General features: G+C 53.0%; 1 protein-coding gene across 3 annotated transcripts in view; it reads left to right on the top strand.

Moving 5' to 3' along the window:
* The window catches only part of AFAP1L1 (actin filament associated protein 1 like 1), a 61,839-nt gene that overhangs the window by 23,242 nt on the left and 19,002 nt on the right, over positions 1 to 19,595 (top strand). For 2 of the 3 annotated variants that reach the window (XM_030329711.1, XM_030329701.1), the window contains exons 2-11: positions 3,484 to 3,612; positions 4,385 to 4,468; positions 5,269 to 5,366; positions 6,994 to 7,102; positions 10,840 to 10,965; positions 11,625 to 11,836; positions 13,774 to 13,953; positions 15,921 to 16,013; positions 18,353 to 18,446; positions 18,689 to 18,841. In XM_030329711.1, the coding sequence (XP_030185571.1) occupies positions 3,484 to 3,612; positions 4,385 to 4,468; positions 5,269 to 5,366; positions 6,994 to 7,102; positions 10,840 to 10,965; positions 11,625 to 11,836; positions 13,774 to 13,953; positions 15,921 to 16,013; positions 18,353 to 18,446; positions 18,689 to 18,841 (1,278 nt within the window). Of the gene's footprint in view, positions 1 to 3,483; positions 3,613 to 4,384; positions 4,469 to 5,268; positions 5,367 to 6,993; positions 7,103 to 10,839; positions 10,966 to 11,624; positions 11,837 to 13,773; positions 13,954 to 15,920; positions 16,014 to 18,352; positions 18,447 to 18,688; positions 18,842 to 19,595 lie in introns of those variants that run through there. The other variant, XM_030329719.1, reaches the window with a different exon arrangement.

Raw genomic sequence — 19,595 nt, 5'->3', positions numbered from 1 at the left:
GATAGAGAGAGAGGGAGACACAGAATCCAAAGCAGTCTCTAAGGCTCTGAGCTGTCAGCACAGAGCCCAATGCGGGGCTCGAACTCATGAACCATGAGCTCATGACCTGAGCCGCAATCAGACATTTAACCAACTGAGCCACCCAGGTGCCCCACTATTATTATTATTATTTTAGAGAGAGAGAGAGTGCGTGTGCTCAGGGGAGGGCCAGAAGGAGGAGAGCGAGCGTCTCAAGAAGGCTCCACACCTAGCACAGAGCTGGGTGTGGGCGGGGCTTGATCTCACGACTGTGAGATCATGAGCCGAGGTGAAATCAAGAGTTGGACGCTCAACTGACTGAACCACCCAGGCGCCCTCCCGTATGTGTTTTTTCACTCCCATTCTTTCATGTTTGCAGTGGAGTTTTCCAGAGGTTGTGTCGTATGTGATGACGCGACAGCTCTGAAAGCTAACGGGATGTGTGCCTGTGTATTCTCCTGGTTTAAAACATTCTCAGCCTTAATTTGTAATACAGTCAAGATCGACAGATATAACCCACATAGAACCAAAGTTCTTTGGAGTCCTTGATAATCTTTTCGATTGTGCAAAGGAGTCCCCAGGCCAGAAAGTTGCAGAGCCACTGGTAGAGGGCTAAACAGTCACTGTGCCCCATGGCCTTGACATTCCCACATGATAGCAGAGCCGTGTCGGGAATTTTCGAATACGAACCATGGCTGCGAGCCACAAGAAAGCTGCCATGGTCCCCTGCGGTGCCTTCCTGGTAACATTTAGCATGGCCTCCCTTGTGTGTAATGACGTGGGTATATGATAAGGTGTGTGTGTGTGTGAGAGAGAGAGAGACAGAGACAGAGAGACAGAGACAGAGAGAGACGGAGAGGGAGCATACCCACTGGAACAACGTCTTATTCATTTTCGAATCCCCCGAGTGGCGTGTAATCAGGCTCAGTAAATATTTTAGAACCAAGTTAACTTTCAATATATCTGATGAAGGTGCCAGAGAGGTCTGTGACTCCGTTTGTAAAGATTTCCTTTGCAACACCTAAAATTTACCTAAAATGATGTTATGATTTTAAGTGGTTTCCTGCTTCCAGGAGGGAAACCCACCCACCTAGAAGCCTCGCTCAGGCGGCAGTGCAGGGGCTCGGGCCCTGGAGGAAGCAGGGCCTCCAGGTCCCTTGCACTTGGGCTGTGGAGGCGAGCGGCGCCCCCTGCCGTCGTGCGACTCAACAGCTCCAGGAATCACACAAACGTAGAATCAGCCTGGCTTCACCTCTTTCAAGCCGTGCAGCCATCCCACAGCCTTCCTCGGCCTCAGTTCGAGGGCATCCCAGCGCGACCTGCTCACAGATGAGCTGTGCCGTGCTCGCAAAGCCCCTGCCTCAGCGCCCCGCGGCGGAGGGAGCTCAGTGTAGGTGACAGGATCGGCCTTCGGCTCATTTACAACAAATCTGAGGTGACGAGGGAATGCCACAGAGAGACTGCCACGGCGGCCACGCCACGTTTTTCCAACGACTGCCGCTATCTGTATGTAAGATTTCTATTTTTACAAAAAAGGTCCTGATGTGGTCATCTGTGCGTGGAGCCCGGGCACTGAGCAGGCCCCAGACTAGATGCTAAGGAAGCTGAGATTCCTAGCACAGTCTACACCGTCTAGAGCCTCACGGCCTACTGAGGGAGCGGACGCTCCCAGCACAGACCAGCATGGTAAATAAATACTATAATGACAGCAGTCACAGCTGACTTGGGGTGAGCATTTACTCTGCGTGGGGCAAAGCACTTTTCACGCAGGACATGATTAATCGTCACAGCAGCCATTTAAGGCAGGTGCTGTTCTTACCCCCGTGTACAGAGGAGGAAACTGAGTCACAGGCTAAGTAATCTGCAAAGGTCCCACAATGAAGGAATGCTGGAGCCTGAACTTGAACCCGGGAGTCTGGTCCCAGGGCCGGTTCTCTTGTGCACAATGCTACAGCCCCTCTGACACACCCAGCCCCTGTAACTGCAAGCCAGAGTCTGGTTGTTTCCTTAGGGGGCCCAGAGTGGAGAGAAACACGGGGGGCTGGGAGTCCAGAGGCGGTAGCCGAAGGCCTGGCTCTCCTGAGGCGTCTGTGTATTTGCAAGCACGTCACTTCTCTTCTCTGAGCCTTGGTTGCTTCCTCTAAAAAGCACGTGTGATCATGGGACCTATCCCAAAACTTGTTGGCAGGCATGTATAAAATACTGTAAGGCAGTATAGTGCCATGGTTGAAAGTGAGTGAGGAAACCAGGTCCAGTTGAGGCTCCACCGGCTGTGTGACCCTGGAGGAGTTATTTAACCACTCTGAGCCATAAAATGCTTGATCGTGGAGTCAAATGAGACTATACGTATGACAGGCGTAGCACAGCTCACGATAACTGCTCAACGTGGTTAGCTTTTATTTTTATTTATTTTTTTAATGTTTATTTATTTAGTTTGAGAGGGTGAGCGGGGGAGGGGCAAGGAGAGATCGAGAGAGGGAGAGAGAGAGAAAAGCCTAAGCAGGCTCCGGCTGTCCGCGCAGAGCCTGATGCGGGGCTCGACCCCACGAACTAAAAGATCACGACCCGAGCCGAAATTAAGAGTCGGATGCTTAACCGGCTGAGGCACCCAGGCCTCTCAGCACGGTTAGCTCTTAGTGTTTCTACTACTGTAACGAGGCTGGTCTTTGGTCTCAGGCGCACCAAGTCCCAAGCTACCGTTTGGGACAGGGAGACATCATAACCTCATGGCTGTGGCATGCTCCGGTCTTTAAAGGACTGTGTGCTGTCGAATGTCGCAGCTCTGTGTGCTCTCAAGAAGCAGCGTCAGCAGCAGCTGGGAGCTCCCTGGACATGCAGGGTCTCAGGCCCTGCCCCAGACCTGAGCCAGCCTCCGCGTTTTGACGAGATCCCGGGTCATTCCTAGATACACTCCAGTTTGAAAACCGCTGGTGAACACAGAAGGACTGGTGATAACGGTTTAGGGCCTGGGGTGGGAAGGGTTAATGTTTAGTTTGGCTCCCACCAAGGCACCGGAAACAGAAGGTTCCAGAGATTGAAGCGTATGAACTGATGAGACAGGAAGGCTCCCTTCCTGCCTGTGTGCTGGATGGCCGGGAGCTCCGGCCTGGGACCCGCACTGAGCCTCGAGCTGCAGTGACAAAGGCCCCTCGTGCTGGGGCAAAGACAGGCCCGAGAGCCTCTGCTCAGGGCTCAGCGTTGCCAGGCTGGCCTCGGGAGGGTCAGTCCTCAAGCCAAGGCCATATGGGGTCTGAGGCAGAGTGGGGGCGCCCAGAGGAGCATCAGGGTTCACTGAGGACTCTCCCTCGGGAGGCGACTGGCCAGCGGCTGGGACAGCCGTGGGAGGGCTTCTGAGGTCTCCCTGTGGCGCCCGCCCTGCTCTCCGGCCCCTGCTTCCCCGGCCTCTAGTGGACGGAGGCGGGGCCCGGATCCTGACCGGGAGCCCTGGCTGTGCTCCCTCCCCAGCGCTGGAGCAGCTGCTCCCCGAGCTCACGGGACTGCTCAGCCTCCTGGACCACGAGGACCTGAGCGACACTGCCCTGGAGAAGAAGATGGCTGTGGCCTCCATCCTGCAGAGCCTGCAGCCCCTCCCAGGTCAGCCTTTGGCACTCTGCCCCCGGCTCCTCAAGAACCTTCAGTAACTCCCCAGGGCCTGCGGCACGAGGAAGGCTAGGGCTCGCCGCGTGGCCCACGTCCTCATCCACTCTGTTCCTTCTCCACCCTGGGCGTGTTCTTCGTACGCCTCTGCCCTCGAGCCACTGAAACTCACATACGCAACCCATGCTCCACACACACCACGCAGCACGCACATCGCCCGCCGTGTGCTCAGCGGCAGGCGTCCTCGTCCGCCCCGCGAGGTGATCACTGCGAAGTCCAGAGCTGAGTCAGCTCCGACGAGCTGTGCCGTGTCCCGCAGTGTTGGAGGGGTCTGAGTGACCGGGGCGGGGGCGGGGGCGGGGGGGGGCGTGGAGGGAGGGGGGGGTGTCACCACTGGGTGACTCTCGGAGCCTCACTTCCGGTGACAGAACAGGCCGATGTCATCAGCAGCCCTCACAGCACTGTGGGAGGGGCCACGGCTGGCCCACTGTGCTCGGCCCTGTTTGTCCCCTGGCAGTCCCCAGAGCAGCCCCAGTGCCGGGCCCTGGGCCCCGTTTCACTTGCAGAAGGAGATGCTCAGGTACAATAAAAACAAGAACAAAGTTTGAGAACCCGGGAACTCACGCAGGGTGCGCGCGCACGCGGTCCGTGGTGCCACGTCCCGGTGGGTTCGAGTCCCAGTAGCAGGAGGGGGAGGCCGGGCCCTCCTCAGAGGCGACAGGTCCCCCTCCCTCCTCACTGCCGGCGTACTCACCCCTCTTCTCCACAGCCAAAGAAGTCTCCTGCCTGTATGTGAACACAGCGGACCTCCACTCCGGGCCCAGCTTCGTGGAGTCCCTCTTTGAGGAGTTCGGTGAGCGGCCCTCTCCCACCCCTGCACTGGGAGCCGTCCTCCCCCTGCGCGTGGGAGTCCCCTGCCTGGCCTCTGGAAGGGCCCTCGGACGCGGACGCGGTGGGGGCCCGGCTCTGACGTTGCGACGCTGAGTCACTTCGGGCAAGTCGCTTGGCCTCCCTGGGCCCTGCCAGGTCTGAAAGCCTAGTCAGAGCCTGTATGGTCGTGGGAATCATCCCCCGGATTGGAGGAGAGGTAGGGATGAACGCGCAGGCCAAAGAAGGTGTGGCGCGTCCCGTGCTCTCTCTCCCCTGCCACTCACGTCCACCGGTACTGGCCGCCTGGCCCCGGGGATGAGCGGTCCCTGCGCCTCCGCAGAAAGCGGAGTGGCACCATGGGCATGGGAGCAGCCCGGCCGGGCGGCGGGCAGGGCGTGGTGGCCCCTGCTGCTTCCCGAGGGCGGACAGCACTATTCTGCATGGAGAGAGCTGCGGGTCAGGTGGAAGTCTCGGGGACTGAGAGACTGAGTGAGGGAAGACACTTTGCCTTCACTGCCCAACTCTTGAAACCCTCCAAAGCACCACACCAGGTAGGGTCTTATTGGACCCTCTTGATAACCCTGGCAGACAGACAAGGCGAGGGATTATTGGGACCGGTTTACAGGTGAGAAGGCCAAACAGGTCTCAGAGTGATGAAGTCACTTGCCCAATGTCACTAACAAAGGAGGGGGTGGAGGCCTCCTGACCCCAAATCCAGCCTTCTTCCCGTTTGACCGTGCTCATCCTTGGCTTTCTCTGCCCCAATGGCCTGACCCGCGGTAGACTGTGACCTGAGTGACCTCCGGGACCTGCCAGAGGATGACGGGGAGCCCTGCAAAGGAGCCAGCCCTGAGCCAGCCAAGAGCCCACCTCTGAGACATGTGAGTCACAGCCTGGGTTCCCACATCCTCCAGCCCTCTGTCCCTCTGAAGTGATGAGGGGAGCTTTCCCCCTAACGCCTGGGACCCTCCTGGCTGTGTAGGACCCTGTTCTGAGGGGAGAAACGGGGAGGGGGGTGCTCAGTTGGTTAAACGTCTGACTCTTGATTTTGGCTCAGGTCATGATCTCAGGGTCGTGAGATCAAGCTCTGAGTCGGGCTCTTTGCTGGGTGTGGAGCCTGCTTAGGATTCTCTCCACCCCCCTCTCTCTCAAATGAATAAATAATGAAAGAAAGAAAGGAAGGAAGGAAGGAAGGAAGAAAGAAAGAAAGAAAGAAAAAGGAAGGAAGGATGAGGAAAGAAGGAAGGAAGGAAGGAAAAGAAGGAAAAGAAAGAAAAGAAAATAAAGAAAAAGGAAAGAGAAAATGAAGGAAGTAAAGAAGGAAGGAAGAAGGTAAAGGAATGGAGGAGGGAGGAGGAAGGAAGGGAAAGAAAGAAGAAGAAGAAAGAAAGAATAGAAGAAGAAAGAAAGGAAGAAGAAAGAAAGAAAAGAAAGAAAAGAAAGAAAAGGAAAGAAAGAAAGGAAAGAAGGAAAAGGAAGGAAGGAAGGAAGGAAGGAAGGAAGGAAGGGAAGGAGGAAGGGAGGGAGAAACAGGCTGTGACAATATTTCACTGGCTCATGATGTGCTCACTGTGCTCATGCTGAGCAGGGATGATGCAGTGAACTGACCCTTCCCTTTAAGCACATGGGATGCTCCCCACCCCAACTTCTGATTGCCGTGATAATTAACATGGAGTGTGGGGAATGCTCTGGACCAGGAGTTGGTGGCCCTCTGCCCTCCCCCCTGCGGCTGTGTGGTCTTGGGCAAATCACCTTTCCTTTCTGAGCCTATCACCTATAAAATAAAGGTGTGGATCATGTCTAGGGTTCCCAGCCTTTGTCCAAGGAATTGAGGGAAGGGGCCCATAATCACATCAAACATTATCTGTCAACTACCTAATTCACTATCATCATCACCATCCAGTGGTACCAATTACTGACCCCTTATGGCGTCCTTTACACGCTCCCAACAACTGATGGAGGTTGGCGCCATTAATGTCCCCATTTTACAGGTAAAGAAACTGAGGCTTAGAGTGACATGTCAGTGTCCCACCACTAGTAAGCGATGGAGCCTAATCCCGGTAGAGCAGGGGTTCCCTGGCCCCAGAGCCTAAGGCATTATTGCCTCGCTAAGTCACACGCGTTCCATTTACTTGTCCTGCTGTTCCTCACCTGAATAGAGATGGGGTTCTAGAGTATTGCAGAAGTCACTGTAGCTTTTGATAATTCTGCATGTGCTTAATCAAAAGCACTAACTACGTCTCTGTGGCAGCCCACACAGCTTTTAGATATTACAGAGAAGCCCTGATACTTCAACAAGTTGGGGAAGGAGGAGAGAACCAAGCAAACTGTCGGCAAACAGCTTCCCACCTCTGCCCTTCTGCCACTGTCACAAGTTATGGCTTCCATTCAGAAACGGTTCCTAGGGGCTCCGGCCTCCCCCTGCCCCAGCTTCGTCCCGTCCCTCCGCCTGTTCCCTCCGCTCTCCTGGCCACCTAGGTCTCATCCGCCTCCTTTGTCCCCCTTCAGGCAGCCGACCTGCCTCCACCGCTTCCCAACAGGCCCCCACCTGAGGACTACTATGAAGAGGCCCTTCCCCTGGGACCGGGCAAGTCCCCTGAGTACATCAGCTCCCACAGTAAGTTCTCATCCCCTGCAGGACTGTCCTGCTGGGGCTGGCATTCCAAGGCCAGCACCGTCCAGCCCCGCCTACGTCCTGAGAACCTGGCCTCTCTAATGGTGGCCTGGGAGGGCGGTCAGTGGGCATGGCCCCAGGGATCAGGGGCTTAGGTTCCAGTCCCAGTTCTGTGCGGCCTTGGACAACTCCCTTCCCTGCCCTGAAAATAAGAAAGGGGCTGGATCCATGGATATAGATGTGCCTGGATGGAGGTGCACAAATGACCGCTGCATCCTGGGTCCTAGCACTGAACCTGCTACTGGCCTAAGTGCTCCTCCTCGGTGGACTGGTGAGACGGTTCGTACTTAGCAGGACCGCATCTTCTAGGTGGGCGAGGTTACAAAGTCAGTGCCTAGGATAAAAAAGCACATGGCTGAAATCAAAAGGTCTCCCATGTAGAGGGTGGTCACCCCAGGGAATTCACAAAACAATGTAGGAAGTTATAGAAACTTTACTTATATTTAGCTCAACACTTCTTTTAAAACCTTTCCATGTCAATGTTTTAGAGTTATAGTCTTTATAATCTAATAATAGCATAATGCTTGTAAACAGTCTATACATATAAGAGAGAGACATATATGCATATAATTTGCCCATAAATAAATGGAAGTACATTATATGATTACATTTTTACTGATAGGTGGACCCGATAAAATAATTTAGAGGGCACTGGTGCAAATTACACTTGAAAAATCTCTTAAATCGACCACAAAGAGTCTCTGCTTTTGACCAACCTCTTAATGGGTTTCCTCCCGCAGTGAAACAAATGGGTGTTTCTCTGAGGATCAGAGAAGTCACTGGCTTGGATATAGGAACTTCACGTGACACACAAGAGACTCTATCCTGGTCTTTGTGTGCCCCAGCATTCGTAGTTGAACTTGTATGAGATAATGTTTATGCGATGCTATCCTGTCATTCAGTAGCTCAGTGGAATATCTTCCAACCGCCAAAAAATAAATAAAACAGGTCTGTCTGTGCCGATCAGAAATGAATTCCAAGATACAGCCACTGAAAAACATTCAAACACTGCAGAATACTGCATTTAATAGGATTCCATTTGTTCCTTGATGGGGTACACGCATCCCTGCATTCATTTAAATGACTCTCCTGGGATATGCAAGAAACTGTCAACAGCATTCCCCTGTGGGAATTGAATGGAAATCTGGGTGAAGAGAACATACTTTCCCATTCATACTCTTTTGTACTGATTGTGCTTTTTACCCTGGGCATTTTTTCTGTATTGTAACAAAATGCACATAACATGAAATGGACCATGTCAACCATTTGACGGGTGTGCAGTCAGTGGCATTTAGTACATTCACAGCACTGTGCAGCCAGTTCCCACACCTTTTCATCACTCAAAGAGGAAACGCCATCCCCATTAAGCAGTCGTTCTTGTTCGCCTTCCTCCTGCGCCCCTGGCAACCACCAGTCTGCTTTCCGCCCCTATGGATTTGCCTATTCTGAATATTTCACGTGAATAGCATCATACAATGTGTGTGGCCTTTTGCGTCTGGCTTATTTCCCTTTAGCGTAGTGTTCCCAAGGTTAATCTGCGTCACTGCATGTACCAGCCCTCATTTGCTCTTTATGGCCAAGTAATATTCCAGTGTAGGGAGAGACCACGTTTTGTTTAGTCTTTCATCAGTTGATGGACGCCTGGGTTCTCTCCACCTCTGGGCTACTGCGGTATATTATTTTCACCACTAATAAACTAGTTAAAGCAGAGTGAAGTGCTGGGGTTGGACCAGGGGATCAGTGGCTGTCCTCAGCCTTGAGATTCTTGGTGTCTGTGGGGCTGCAAGGGGCAGTTTGTACGGGAAGCAGGTGACTTTGTTCTGTTCTCCACTTGAGGACAGGGGAGGAGGGCGGAGACAAAGCGCTGCCGGGCCCTGAATCCCAGGTCAAGCCCCTCAGCTGGGTGAGGCCCCTCCACCTCCCCAGGGAGCTCATGGCTCCCCTCAGATGAGGCAGCAGGGATCCTGGGGCAGGAGGGAAGGGCGGGCCTCAGGAAGGGTCAGGGAGCTTGACCAGGGAGAGGGCGCCAAGCCCATCAGGGAGTATCCTTCCTCTGACCCGGTGTCCAGCCCTGCCAGGTGTTCAAGAGCACTGCCCCGGGTGTCCCCTCCCTCTTCCCCATCACACCTCCCGCCACCATCCACCTCACAGGATGTTGCCAGCATCTGAGGCTTCAGAGAGCCTGCTGGGAAGGGCAGGCTGGGGCCATCACTTGGGAGCTAGCACTGGGTATCCCAGTCGCTGGGAATTCGAGTGCTGCTGTTCTCAGGAAACAGATGGATGGTAGGGGCTGGGAGCCCAGAGCAGCACGTTGCAGAACAGTGTGGTTTGACAGCCAGTTGTACTGGGTGAAGAAGGAAGGCTTCCTGGAAGAAGGTATGTGCCCCTATTCCCTGAGCGGGCAACCTCAGGCAACCTCAGTTCTTATCCAGGCTCTGTCACTAGCAAACTGTGTGGAGCCTCAGTTTCCTCATCTGTAAAATGGGGCCGATACCTATCTCCCTGCATTATGGGAATCAAAGGAGGTGAAAATAATAATGACATCTAGCATCCGTCTAGCACATTCTGTGTGCCAGGCACTGTGCTAAGAGCTTATATGCATTTTATCACTCATCCAAGGTGGGCACTGTTCACATCACTTTAGGGTGAAGACCCTGAAATGCAGAGAAACTGTGGGATTTTCCCCCCAAGGTCACTAAACAAATGGTGGCGACAAATTTGATCTCAAATCTGATCCAACCCAAAGCACGTGCCCTTAACCCGCTGACCTTCAGAGCATGCCCCAGCGACCATCTGGATCAAAATAATCTTAATTGTTGAAAAAAAAATCCGATTTCTTGAACTTCCGTGTAGTTTTTATTTTTCCATGTTTTGTAATGCCCTATTAAATAGGCTTTTAAAAAAAATGCAGATTCCTCAGCTCAGCCCACACCAGTGAATCAGAATCTCTGGGGGCACAGCCTGGGCATCTGCATTTTAAAGAGACCCCGGTAGCTCCGATGCAGAATACAGTTTAAGATAGCCCCCACCCCTGCGCTGTGCTGCCAGCTCAGTGGGAATGTGCTGGGAAAGTTCCATGTAGACAGCTGTTGTGGTCACTGTTGCAAGCACTACCATTATCTTCTTTAGTCCAGTTCCTCCGTGGTATAGCCACAGAGGTTTAGGAGAATCGCTTTCACCAGAGGGAGCAGGCATATGCATCAGGAAGGGACTGGAAGGACTGAGGTGACAGAAGACAAGGGGGGCTAAGCCCAGGCAGCTGGAGCACCACTCCTTGCCGTACAGGGATCAGAGCTGTGACCAAGATACACACACACACACACACACACACACCCCCCAATGCTGTGGGATCACTGAGGAGGGGCTGACTATTCTCTGCCCGAGAAGGTCAGAAGAAAGATCTTTGATCTGGGTATTGAAGGATGAGTAGGAGTTCTCTAGCAAAAGCTAAGACAGCACACAGAATAGCATGAACACAGCCTGGAGGTGTGACAGGGCCCAGCAGGGCAGCTCCTGGTCACAGGAGCACAGAGAGCATGTGGGGAGCTAGAGCAGAGAGGAGGCCCCTCACCACGGCCAGGGAGCTGTGGGGAGCTGCACTGTCTCTTCCCCAAGCAGGGCCAGGGTGTCTGGGGTCTTCCCCAGCCACAGCCCCTGCAGTCTGCCTGTCTCTCTCCAAGGTGCTGCTCCCTCTACCAACCCCACAGATGGCTGCAGCCCAGCCCACTCCATCATGGACGGCTACTATGAGGATGCAGACAGCAGCTACCCTGCGACCAGGATGAATGGGGAGCTAAAGAACTCCTGTAAGTATGGGGCAGGTATTCAGAAGGGTTCTGTCCTCAGAGAGCAGGCCTGACCTGATCCTTGGAATACACGTGTGTGCCAGCCCCTCTGGGTCACCACAGAAGCCCCAAGCCCTGGTACTCAGTGACTCCAGGGTTCAGTGGAAGGACCACTGCAGGAGCCCTGGATCTAACCCTCGCCCTGATCCTTGGTGACTGACCTCAAATGAGTCATTTATTCTCTTTGAGCCTCCAGTTGCCTTCTGTATAAAATGGGGATTTGCGGGTGCTGTGAGAGTCCCTTGAGATTGTGGATGTGAAGCTGTTGGGGGAATGACAGTAGCCGATGTTCACTGAGTGCCCGCCGAGTGCCAGGCACTGGGCTGAACGCTCTGCATTCACTGATGCTCACAGCCGGATGAGGTAGATACTGTCCTTCATTATGACCATGTTACCGATAAGAAAGCTGGACTCTGAGAAGTGAAGTCACCGAGATCGCAAGGCCAGTGGTAAATCTATACAGCATGGTGCCCATGCAGGGGTTAGCGATCACCACGATCACACCTCACGCCCACCCCCTCCTGGTCCCGGGACCCCGGGGCAAGGACATCTGCACAAGGGTATGGAGGTGCCTCCCAGGCAATGACACAGTAGCGGGTCCTTTCCTGTGGTTCCTGCAGACAACGACTCTGACGCAATGAGCAGCTCCTACGAGTCCTACGACGAGGAGGAGGAGGAAGGGAAAGGGCCACAGCCCACGCACCAGTGGCCCTCGGAGGAGGCCTCCATGCACCTGGTGAGGGACTGCAGGATATGTGCCTTCCTGCTGCGGAAAAAGCGCTTCGGGCAATGGGCCAAGCAGCTGACCGTCATCAAGGAGGACCAGCTCCTGGTGAGTGGCTGCGGATATGTGCCTCTGGGCCTCACGTGGCCTTACTTGTGTGTGTGTGTGTGTGTGTGTGTGTGTGTGTGTGCAGGCATGTCTGCCTCAGTTCCTCTGGGCTTGCTTTGTGCACAGAGGCTCTCCCACTAGAGCAGAATGGAAACACACACACACACACACACACACACACACACACACACACATATTCAAAGACCTGATAAAGACGTTGCCAAGTTTTGTTTTGCCAGGAATGAATTTTTTATCACTTAAAATTATTTTATTTTTTTTTTAGAGACAGAGGGAAAGTGTACAAGCGGGGGGGGGGGGGGGGGGGGAGAGAGAGAGAAAGAGAGAGAAAGAGCATGAGCACAAGAGAGGCAGAGAGAGAAAGAATCCCAAGCAGCCTCCATACTGTCAGCACAGAGCCAGACGTAGGGGCTAGAACCTATGAACCGTGAGATCATGACCTGAGCCAAAATCAAGAGTCAGACACTTAACTGACTGAGCCACCCAGGCGCCCCAATCACTTTAAAACAATGTTTGTTGCTTTCATTAGTCAAGTAAATGTGTTCATTTATAAAACTAGAGAAAAACATGATGAAAACCATTTTTCAAAAGCCACCTACAATCCCATTGATCAAGGGCTAACCACTGTTAAGTTTTAATATACATATTTCCACCCTCATTTCCACACATCTGTCTTTTCTAAAACTGAGCCCATGCAGAACTCACAATGGAACTTGCTTTCTTGTTTTTTTTTTTAATTTGCCATCATTTCATAAAAGAAAATGTGCCTTTAATTCCAGAGTAGGAATGCAGACATAATTCAAAAATATTCATAGCTGTTTAACCCCAAGTCTGTTGACAAGCCTTGCCCAACAGATACTCATTTGAAACATGACATTTTTTTCATCCTGGAGCAGTGAGAAGCTCACCCCAGGCCAGAACCAGTCCCAAGGTCATGACCCTTCTTCCCACTCCTTAGGCCATTTTTTTTCTTGACATATTGCATTGGTTAGGATCTCCAACACAATGTAAATGTCGGTGGAAGAGCAGACGCCCTTGTCTCAGTCCAGAGCTCAAAGGGAGAGTTACAAAGTTCACTATTAAGGCTGATATTTGCTGTGACAGGTCTGTAGAAGGTCTTTATTATCACATTAAGGAAGTCCCCCCTCTGTAGGTCTAGTTTGCTCATTTATACTGCAGATGGGTGGGGAATTTTATCAAATGCCTATTCTGTGTCTATTGATAGATGTGACTTTTCTTTTTTTTCTACTTATATGATGAATTATAGTGTTGGTTTTTAAAGGCTAGTGCACTCTTGCAATCCCAGAATAAATAAAGAATAAATAAAGTCTTGATACAGTATGCTTTTTATATGTGTCAGATTCCATTTGCTAATTTTTTTGTAGGGCTTTTGCAACCAGGTTGAGATGAGCTTATCATTTTTCTTTTTTGGAATGTCATTTTCAGGTCTCAGTATCAAGGTAATGCTGGCTTCATAATAAGAATTGGGAAGTGATAATCATTATTGATAAACTATTGATAAACCAAGCCCAGTCTTCCATCACGCCTAGAATTCTCTCTCCCACATTCCTGCTAGGTAGCCCATTAGGAGCACAGAGCTGGCTTCCTCCCGAGCCGGGCTGTGTCTTCTCTGGTTCTTTAGACTAGAATGGTCTTCCTAGTTTTATGCTAAAATCTGCCTCTTCCTGATGGGTGGTTGTGCCCCTGGGGCCCCGCAGTAGCCCTTGAGATCTGAAGATTGTCCAAAAATGCCCCCTTTCCAGACTACTCTTCTCTGGGATGAATAGCCACAGCCTCTGTCTTCATGCAGGGCCCACAGCTGGGCTTGGTGGGGGAGGTCTCTGTGGGGTAGGTCGAGCTCCCCCAAGTCCTCCTCCACCCTCCCCTCCAGAAGGGTGACCCCATCTCTTCCTGCCCAGTGCTACAAAAGCTCCAAGGACCGGCAGCCGCATCTGAGGCTGGCTCTGGATATCTGCAGTGTCATCTACGTGCCCAAGGACAGCCGGCACAAGAGGCATGAGCTGCGCTTCTCCCAGGGGGCTACCGAGGTGCTGGTGCTGGCACTACAGAGCCGGGAGCAAGCCGAGGAGTGGCTCAAGGTACTGTGCCCTCTCTGCCCCACGCCTCCTGCCCCTCCTTCCTCTCTTCCCAGGCCCGGCTCTCAGCACAGTGGGCTCTCATCCCTGGGAGAGCAGGCCTTGCTCAGGGGAGGGGTGGTGATCGGCGACCTGTGCATGGCGAGGGCTTACTCGTGGAAGTGGGCTCAGACATCTCCAGGAGACAGACCCCAGGCTGGAGTCCTGCCTTCCTTCTAGTTACTTGAATCCCCTTTCTGACACCCTTACTGTGGGCTTGTCCAGGCTGCACATGTGTACCTCCTGGAATGGGGAGCTTGATATCTTTAAAGGAAGCTAATTTTATCAGTAGATAAAGCTAATCCTTAAAAAAAACAAAAACAAAAAACAAAACAAAACAAAAAAAAAAACAACAGGAAAACTCCTTCCTGTCTTAGGTGAAATGTGCATGCTTGCAACCTCCACCTGTGGTCCGGCTTCTGCATCTTGCCTCTGACTGCAGAACAATTAGAGTTACCATATGCTGAGCACTTACTTCGTGCCATGTGTTGCGCTAAGAGCTTCACATCCATGACCTCATTTACTGTTTGCAATAGGACTATTATCGTTCCCATTGTACAGATGAGGAAACTGAGACACAGGAATCTGACGTGACTTGCCAAAGGTCACACAACCGAGTGGTTTGAGCCAGGATTAGAAGTTGGCAAGGAAATCTCCTCCAAAGGCCATAGGCAGGGTGCCATAGTGATGACAGGGGAGGACTTTGGTGGCGCACGGACTTGAGTTCAAGTCCCAGGCCTAAGTGACACTTATTGGCTATGTGATCTTCTGCAAATGACTTTGCCTATCTGTGCCTCAGTTTGCTCTTCTGTAAAATGGTTCTTGTAAAGATTCTAGAGAGCATTTAATAGGGTGCCCCCTAGGCAGGAAGTACTTAGTAACTGTGAATGATCACTGTGGGGTGGTGGTGGGGCCCCTATCCCCAGTCCCTTACCGCCGGCCATGTCCCTGCACCCTGCCCCTCTTTCACTCTGACACCTTTCTGCCTTTTCCTCTGATCTTCCTGCTGAAACAAAGCAACCAAACACCTTCCTCCCTCCCTAGCCTCCCTTCCTTCCTGTGACAACCAGCTCTCCCCTGGGATGTTTAGTGTTGCTCATTATCTTTGTCTCAGGAGGGGAAGGAAGTGAGAGAACCTGCTTTCTGGGGGAGACTCTGCCCTCCAGGGGCCGGGTGGGGCAGCAGAAGGAGCCCTAGACTGGAGATTGAGACTAAAGACTGAGCCTGGACTGGGGACAGTCTTGACATCCCGATGCTGGCAGGTCATTAGTCCAGAAGTTAAGGTCAGGCAACCATGGCTTCATTCTCAGAGCCCCATCATCCTAATCTGTGACATGGGGATCCCACTTGTCCCTGCCCCTCAAGGCTGCTATGGGGATACAGTGGGATAACCCACGTAAAGCCACGGATTGGTGAGCAACCAGTGGTGGCCATTCTGATTTCATGCTCAGGTCATGTGAATGCCATGGAATCTCAGCTCCCACATCTTCAAAATGGAGGAGACGGCCCCGGCCACCCTACAGGCTGATGCGGAGGTTCCGCACGGTCACAGAAGACAGTCCCTCACGCTTGTGCAGGGCGTCCTGGTTCACGTGGCCCTTCACACCCACGATCGCACTGGTCCTCAGGCAACCCAAGGACGTAAGCAGAGGGCCAGTATTATCCCCATGTTACAGACAGGGAAGGCGAGGCCCAGAGGAGAAAATGGCTTTCGCAAAGCCACACAACTAATTAGCAACGGAGCCAGGTCTAGAAGCCACGCCTCTTGTTTCCCAGCCCTCTGACTTTTCGATTCAAGGGGTAGACACAGGAGAAAGCCGTGTCAAACCCTGATGGGCCCCATACGTGTGGCAGGAGGCCACATCAACCCATTCCTGCTGCCTCCACAGTATCCCTGCCCACCTGCTCACAGCTGTGTGTCCTCTCCACAGGTCATCCGAGAGGTGAGCAGGCCTGCCGGGGGCACAGAGGGGGCAGACATGCCCAGATCCCCAGTCCTCGTGTGCAAGCTGGACCTAGACAAGGTACATCTGTCTCCACGAGGCCTCCTCTGTGCCAGGCAGTGGTGACTCAACAGGGGCTGTGCCCCCGGGGAAATTCACAGGCTGGTGGTGAAGCCAAGCCATAGAGCTGGCACCTCAGCGTATCAATAAACGTCTACTGAATTGATGAACGCACGAATGAACGAATGCCCATGTCCAGGGTGCAGTGTGAGCCAGAGGAGGGAGTAACTAACACCGCCAGGACAGGAGGAAGTCGCGGTTGACCGGAGCCATTTAAAGCAAATTGGAAACTGTCAGAAGAGTGTGGCCCGATGGGACGCAAGCGAGGCGGTCATTTAGCGATTGCTCAGGCAGTCGGAAAGTATGTGCCTAGTGCCTTTGCTTTGCCAGGTGCCGGTGGGTGATGAAGGGACTCAGCCCCAAACCCACACACACGGGGCTCACATGATATAATAAAGGTTAGTATTCATAGAGTATGACTGTGTGGCCGACAGTGTCCCTGATGCTTTACATGAATGGCCTAATTTAATTTCCACAACAACTCTCTGACGAGTCACATTTTCAGAGGAGGAAGCTGAGGCACAGAGAGGTTTGCCCAAAGTCGCAGAGTCAGTAAGAAACAGAGCAAGGATGTATATACCCCCAGATACCTGGCTCTTGATGGTTTCGCCATCCCATCACTCACGGAGGGGCAGACTGAGCTCTGCTCGGGGAGCAGGCCGGGAGTGCCGTGCGGCAGGTGCACAAGAGCCATCCTGACAGAGACACACGCTGCGCTCCCCAGGGCGGGGCAGACGCGAATGCTGGGCTGCGGGAGTGCTGGGAGGGAAGAGTACCAGGTACCCAAGGGCCTGCTCCTGTCTCAGGCGTCAGGGAAGCTTCTCCGAGAGAGCACATTTGTGAGAGTGAACAGCTAGTAAGGAAGGGCGACACTGTATGGGGGCAGAGGTGGGCCAAGGGACAGGGGCTGCTGGGGCACAGTAGAAGCAAAGCTGCAGGGTCAGCATATAGTCCCTAGGAGAGGACAGGTAGGGGGCTCTCATGCCAGGCAGATGCTGGAGAAGTGCAACCCTACCCTCACTTGGCCCTTGCCGTTAGTAGGGCCTGAAGGAAAGCAACATTGACTGCGTAAACGTGTAGACTCATATACGCACCTGCAGGTGCGTGCCGTGGTTCGGTCCCGGGCGTGTGCAGAGGAATGTTCCTGGGGCCGAGCGTATAGGGGGAGGGCAGCTCAAATATTTAGGGGGGTGTGTTTGGAGTGGGGACATGGTATCGGTGGCTCTGTCTCTCCATGGAGTCTTGTACGTGAAGTGTCACCGTCATTAAGTCAGTTCCAAAGTGTTCAGAATGTGTTTTGTATTTGCCTTCTATCTTGATGAAAAACTTAACCACCCGTACACCATTGCAGAACAAATAGAAACAAATAACTTGTTTCACACTTGTTTCTCTCCCTGTAGGGGAGATCCATTATGCTTTTGACAGATCTGGCCCAATTCTGACCGTTGCCATGTTTCCAGCCTTTGGAAATCGGGGGGAGCGCACGGCCTCTCCTATCCCCCCCTGCCCCCAAGTTCTGTGTGTAGGAGAAGTCGTTTGGGCTGGGAAGTCGTTGGCAGGAAAGGTGGAGAGGCCTCAGAGCTCTGTAATTCTTTTTAAATGGGTTGGTGCCATTTCAATCCTGTCCCAAGTCTGGCTGGCACAGTTGAGCTTTTTAGAGCAAGAGGGCAGCACTTTGCGGAAGTGTTAGAAGTGATTTGGTCTGTTGTCTGTTGGCCTTGCCATTGCACTTGGGCCGGCTCCCTGGGGAGGGTGTGCCTCAGGTGAGAAAACAGAGCCTTGGGGAGAGGAAAGGATTTTCCCACATTCTCATGACTAACGACCCCTCTCCTGTCACCACTCATATCTCCTGGTCCCTAACTATTCTGAACATGCCAACCCGTCCCTTTCTCTACATCCTGTCATCTTAGCGCCTCCCTTTCCCGCGTCTGACCTTGCCCAGGACGACGCTGTCTTATGTGGCTCTTTCCCTTACAGTCTGTCCCCACGATGCCACTGGCGATCACTCCCTAAACCAGTTGCATTACATTAGTATCCCACTTAAATGCCAAATATGGAAAACCCTGGGAATTTATTACACCTAATTGCCTGGCTCCCCAAACAGGCTGTGAGAGATTCGAAGACACGACCATCCTAAGCCAGCATTGTCTTCCCCATACCTGGCATAGTGTCAGGACGTGAGAGTTGCTGACAAATATTTGTTAGGCAATCATCATGTGCAGAGGTTGGGGGGATTGAACCAACAGAGGGGAACCTCTGAGTGTGCCCTCTGACATGGGGCTGTCTGTGTCCCTCCCCAGAGACTGTCTCAAGAGAAGCAGACCTCAGACTCGGACAGCCTGGGCATGGGTGATAACTGTTCCACTCTGGGCCGCCGGGAGGCCTGCGACCATGGTAGGAGCCTCTGAAGGTTCAGGCTGGAGGATGCCAGAGCCGGGAGGGGTCCTGCCTGGGCACACAGCGCGGAGCAGGTCCTGACCACCCTGGAGGTCTGGGTAGGGTGACCTGCTCCGTCCGCACCTGCAACCCCAGCCAGGCCCCATGTGCGGGCTGAAAGGGCCGCTGGGAAGGCCGGGGTGGGTGGATCTGGGACTTGGGGTTCCCTCCCTTCCCCTAACCCATCTCCATGGCAACAGGCAAAGGGAAGAAGAGCAGTCTGGCAGAGCTGAAGGGTTCAATGAGCAGGGCTGCAGGCCGCAAGATCACCCGCATCATCAGCTTCTCCAAGAAGAAGCCGCTGGCTGATGGCCTACAGACATCCTGCCCCGACCAGGAGGTCCCGTGCTGTGGTAGGTCCTGGGCACCAGGAGGAGGATGTTCAGACCCTGCTGCTGTGGACCCCTGGGCTAAGCCAGAAAACCCTCTGAGCCTCCTCCACCTTGCCCCCAAGGCAGAGGAGAGAATCCTATGTAACCCCCACGGCATCAACATTCCATGCCTTTCCACGACACTCAGCAGAAGGAAAAGCCAACTGACCCCCCTATTTCTGTGTTCCCTGTGACCTTAGCTGCAATCACCACCTGCCTCTGGGCCTCAGTTTCCTACACTGTGATGGAGGGAGAGTATTTTATTTCCTCTTGGCACGTAACATGCTGGGTGTGTAAGTTACGAACCAGTCTTTTTTTTTGAGAGAGAGTGAGAGAGAATGCGAGCAGGGGAGGGGCAGAGAGGGAGACACAGAATCTGAAGCAGGCTCCAGGCTTTGAGCTGCCAGCACAGAGCGGGATATGGGGCTTGAACTCACAAACCGTGAGATCATGACCTGAGCTGAAGTCAGACACAACAGACTGAGCCACCCAGGCGCCCTGACCCAGTCTTATAAGGAAATTTCTTGGATAAAAATCTTTAAGTACTTTTATTATAAGTGCATTCAAATGGCACCTGGGTGGCTCAGTCAGCTGAGCATCCGACTTTAGCTCAGGTCATGAGTTCTGCATTTGCTCTCAGTGCAAAGCCCACTTTGGGTTCTCTGTCCCCTTCCCTCTCTGCCCCTACCCCTGCTCTCCCTCTCAAAAATAAATAAAACATTTACAAATAAATAAA

Source organism: Lynx canadensis, chromosome A1 (genome assembly GCF_007474595.2).
Source record: "Lynx canadensis isolate LIC74 chromosome A1, mLynCan4.pri.v2, whole genome shotgun sequence".
In the NCBI taxonomy this organism is placed as follows: domain Eukaryota; kingdom Metazoa; phylum Chordata; class Mammalia; order Carnivora; family Felidae; genus Lynx; species Lynx canadensis.
Note: the sequence above shows the minus strand (reverse complement) of the source record. Positions and strands in the feature narration are given on the sequence as shown.